Raw genomic sequence first — 2,141 nt, 5'->3', positions numbered from 1 at the left:
GAGAGCTGCCAGCTTGTTGACGCGCGTGCGATCAGTGATCTGCTTGCTATAGAAGGAATTTCTGTGATGGCTACCAGAGGACCTCGAATACTTCATTACATTCAGCGTGACTTGGTGCAACCAGCTGCATATATATACACTCTCAACACGCTCTCTACACTATGAATGCCAAGAGATGTCCTTCGTCTGTGCAGCTAGACACTTGGGGCCCTATCTTCACTGGTCTCACGGTGTCAACAAGTTGTGCGCACCACTCTGTTATTCTGTATGTATGTATAAAGAGAATGCCAGTGTACACCCCACCTGTGCCACACACAATTGTGACACAACAAGGTTCTTTATTGCTATTCACGAGTGTTTCACACACGAACAGAAGTGGCAGTGTGCATCTGCTTGTACCTCATTGCTGACCCAGACTATTTCTCAGTTGGAGGAATGATTGGCACAGATGCCGCACACTGACTTTGAGGCACGTACAAGTTCTGCCAGCGTGATCTTTAATAGAGACTGACAACATTACATGACAGGAAGTATTGAGGACAATCTTTCATTTCCTTTAGTATATGTTCTGGTTGGCATACTGCAGAATGTCATTGACGTGTCCAGCAGTGGTTCCGGCTCTGGAATTGATCCTTCGGAGAGGAGCATTTTGGGGGATACGCTGGTGAGCCTGCCCGGCATCCAGGAGCTCTTTGGGGTGTCATCCCTGTCCTCTGCGCAACCTTCATCTTATGTTGTGTCTCTCTGAGAGTGCTCCGGCTTCTGCAGCGACACTGTGGGACCTGTCTAGCTGAAGGGAAAAGGTATGTTGCTAGCTCCTGTACCATCTCCGTATGCTTATTGTGCCATGTTCATGAAAAATATTGCCCCATGCCTTCCCCTGACTATCCAGACCAAGACAAACACACCCAGGTCCTAGCACAAACTCCCCACCGAGCTGCTCATGGTCCCCGCCCTCCTTGAAGTCTGTTCTGCCCCACCATTGTGATACCGCAATGAGGCTGTGACGCACATACCGGCCACACTCATGCTCAGCCCCAGATCTGTGTCTGTACATCTGTAAGCTGTTCTCAATGACAACGAGGTCAACATCATACAACAACGCGTGCATGTAGTCCTGGCAACGGTATGGACATCTGCATCTACACCAGCACTCACCCAAAAATTAAGCCACAGCCAGCTGCTCCTCCCAGCTGTTGTAGTATCTGAGGCGCCGGATGCACATCAGCCATGCTGCCAGAGATACCAACATGACGTGCTTAGGCCGTCATGCCCAATATGGATCTGTCATGCCCGTTTTAGATATGACCTGCACAGAGCACTCTCGGCTCTGCGTCCTGTTATGTTTCCTTCAAGTCTCAGCTTCCTAAGATACATTTTATTGGTCTGACCAGATTAGGAAGTAGATAAACTATATAAGAACACGTAGTATTATTTTAGGAAATTATCCTCGATTGCTTATGAATCCCTCGCCTGCACGAAGTCTTTCACAACACTGGCTCAACAGCACATTGCTCGCAAAGTCCTGCACCACTCCTTGGGCCCTCCACAGAAACATGTTGTATACTGACAGATACAGTCGGTGTGTGAGCACATTAAGATCAGAAAGGGCAACCTTTGGCTGGCGCATTTTGTGAATACCACTGCACAGCAGCAAAGCAAGCTGTTTCTGTGCTCCTGCTCCTCCCTTCTTTGCTGCCACAGAACCAGGTGTGTTACACCTCCTTGATACCGTCTGCTTCAGCTAACTGTTGCTCAGCACCGTAATGCGACAGACAAATATATTTAGTGTGAGACCACTACACTACCAGCTATCTTAGTCTATCTGCAAATAAAGCCTAGAATTAGATACAATGTGCAGACTTGGAGTGCAAGTTCATCGTCATTGTGCAGTCCCTCTATTAGATATCTTTTGTGGATATCTTTTGTGTAGGCCATTGGATGACATCAGGTAGCTTCACCACGAGCTGGCCTTAAGCAGGTCAACGCCAACCGAAGCCTGGCCGCGCGAAATGTCCAGATGCAAACAATGTGAGCGTGAGCAATGATGCTACTTGGGCGTATAGCGCAAGCAGAGAGTACATAGAAAATAATAAAACTTTTTAGTAATGCAAGCCGAGGTCACCTGGCAAGTAGAGGGC

At 48.1% G+C, this 2,141-nt stretch overlaps 1 protein-coding gene across 1 annotated transcript; it reads left to right on the top strand.

Moving 5' to 3' along the window:
* Positions 1 to 448: 448 nt before the first annotated feature.
* Positions 449 to 748, top strand: PHACADRAFT_203318 (uncharacterized protein; the record flags this gene model as incomplete). Its single annotated transcript, XM_007403336.1, has 2 exons — positions 449 to 473; positions 528 to 748. 2 exons carry the CDS (start codon positions 449 to 451, stop codon positions 746 to 748), a joined length of 246 nt encoding a protein of 81 aa, XP_007403398.1.
* Between the last annotated feature and the right edge of the window lie 1,393 nt (positions 749 to 2,141).

The sequence above is a fragment of the Phanerochaete carnosa genome (assembly GCF_000300595.1).
Source record: "Phanerochaete carnosa HHB-10118-sp unplaced genomic scaffold PHACAscaffold_1034, whole genome shotgun sequence".
Lineage (NCBI taxonomy): Eukaryota > Fungi > Basidiomycota > Agaricomycetes > Polyporales > Phanerochaetaceae > Phanerochaete > Phanerochaete carnosa.
Note: the sequence above shows the minus strand (reverse complement) of the source record. Positions and strands in the feature narration are given on the sequence as shown.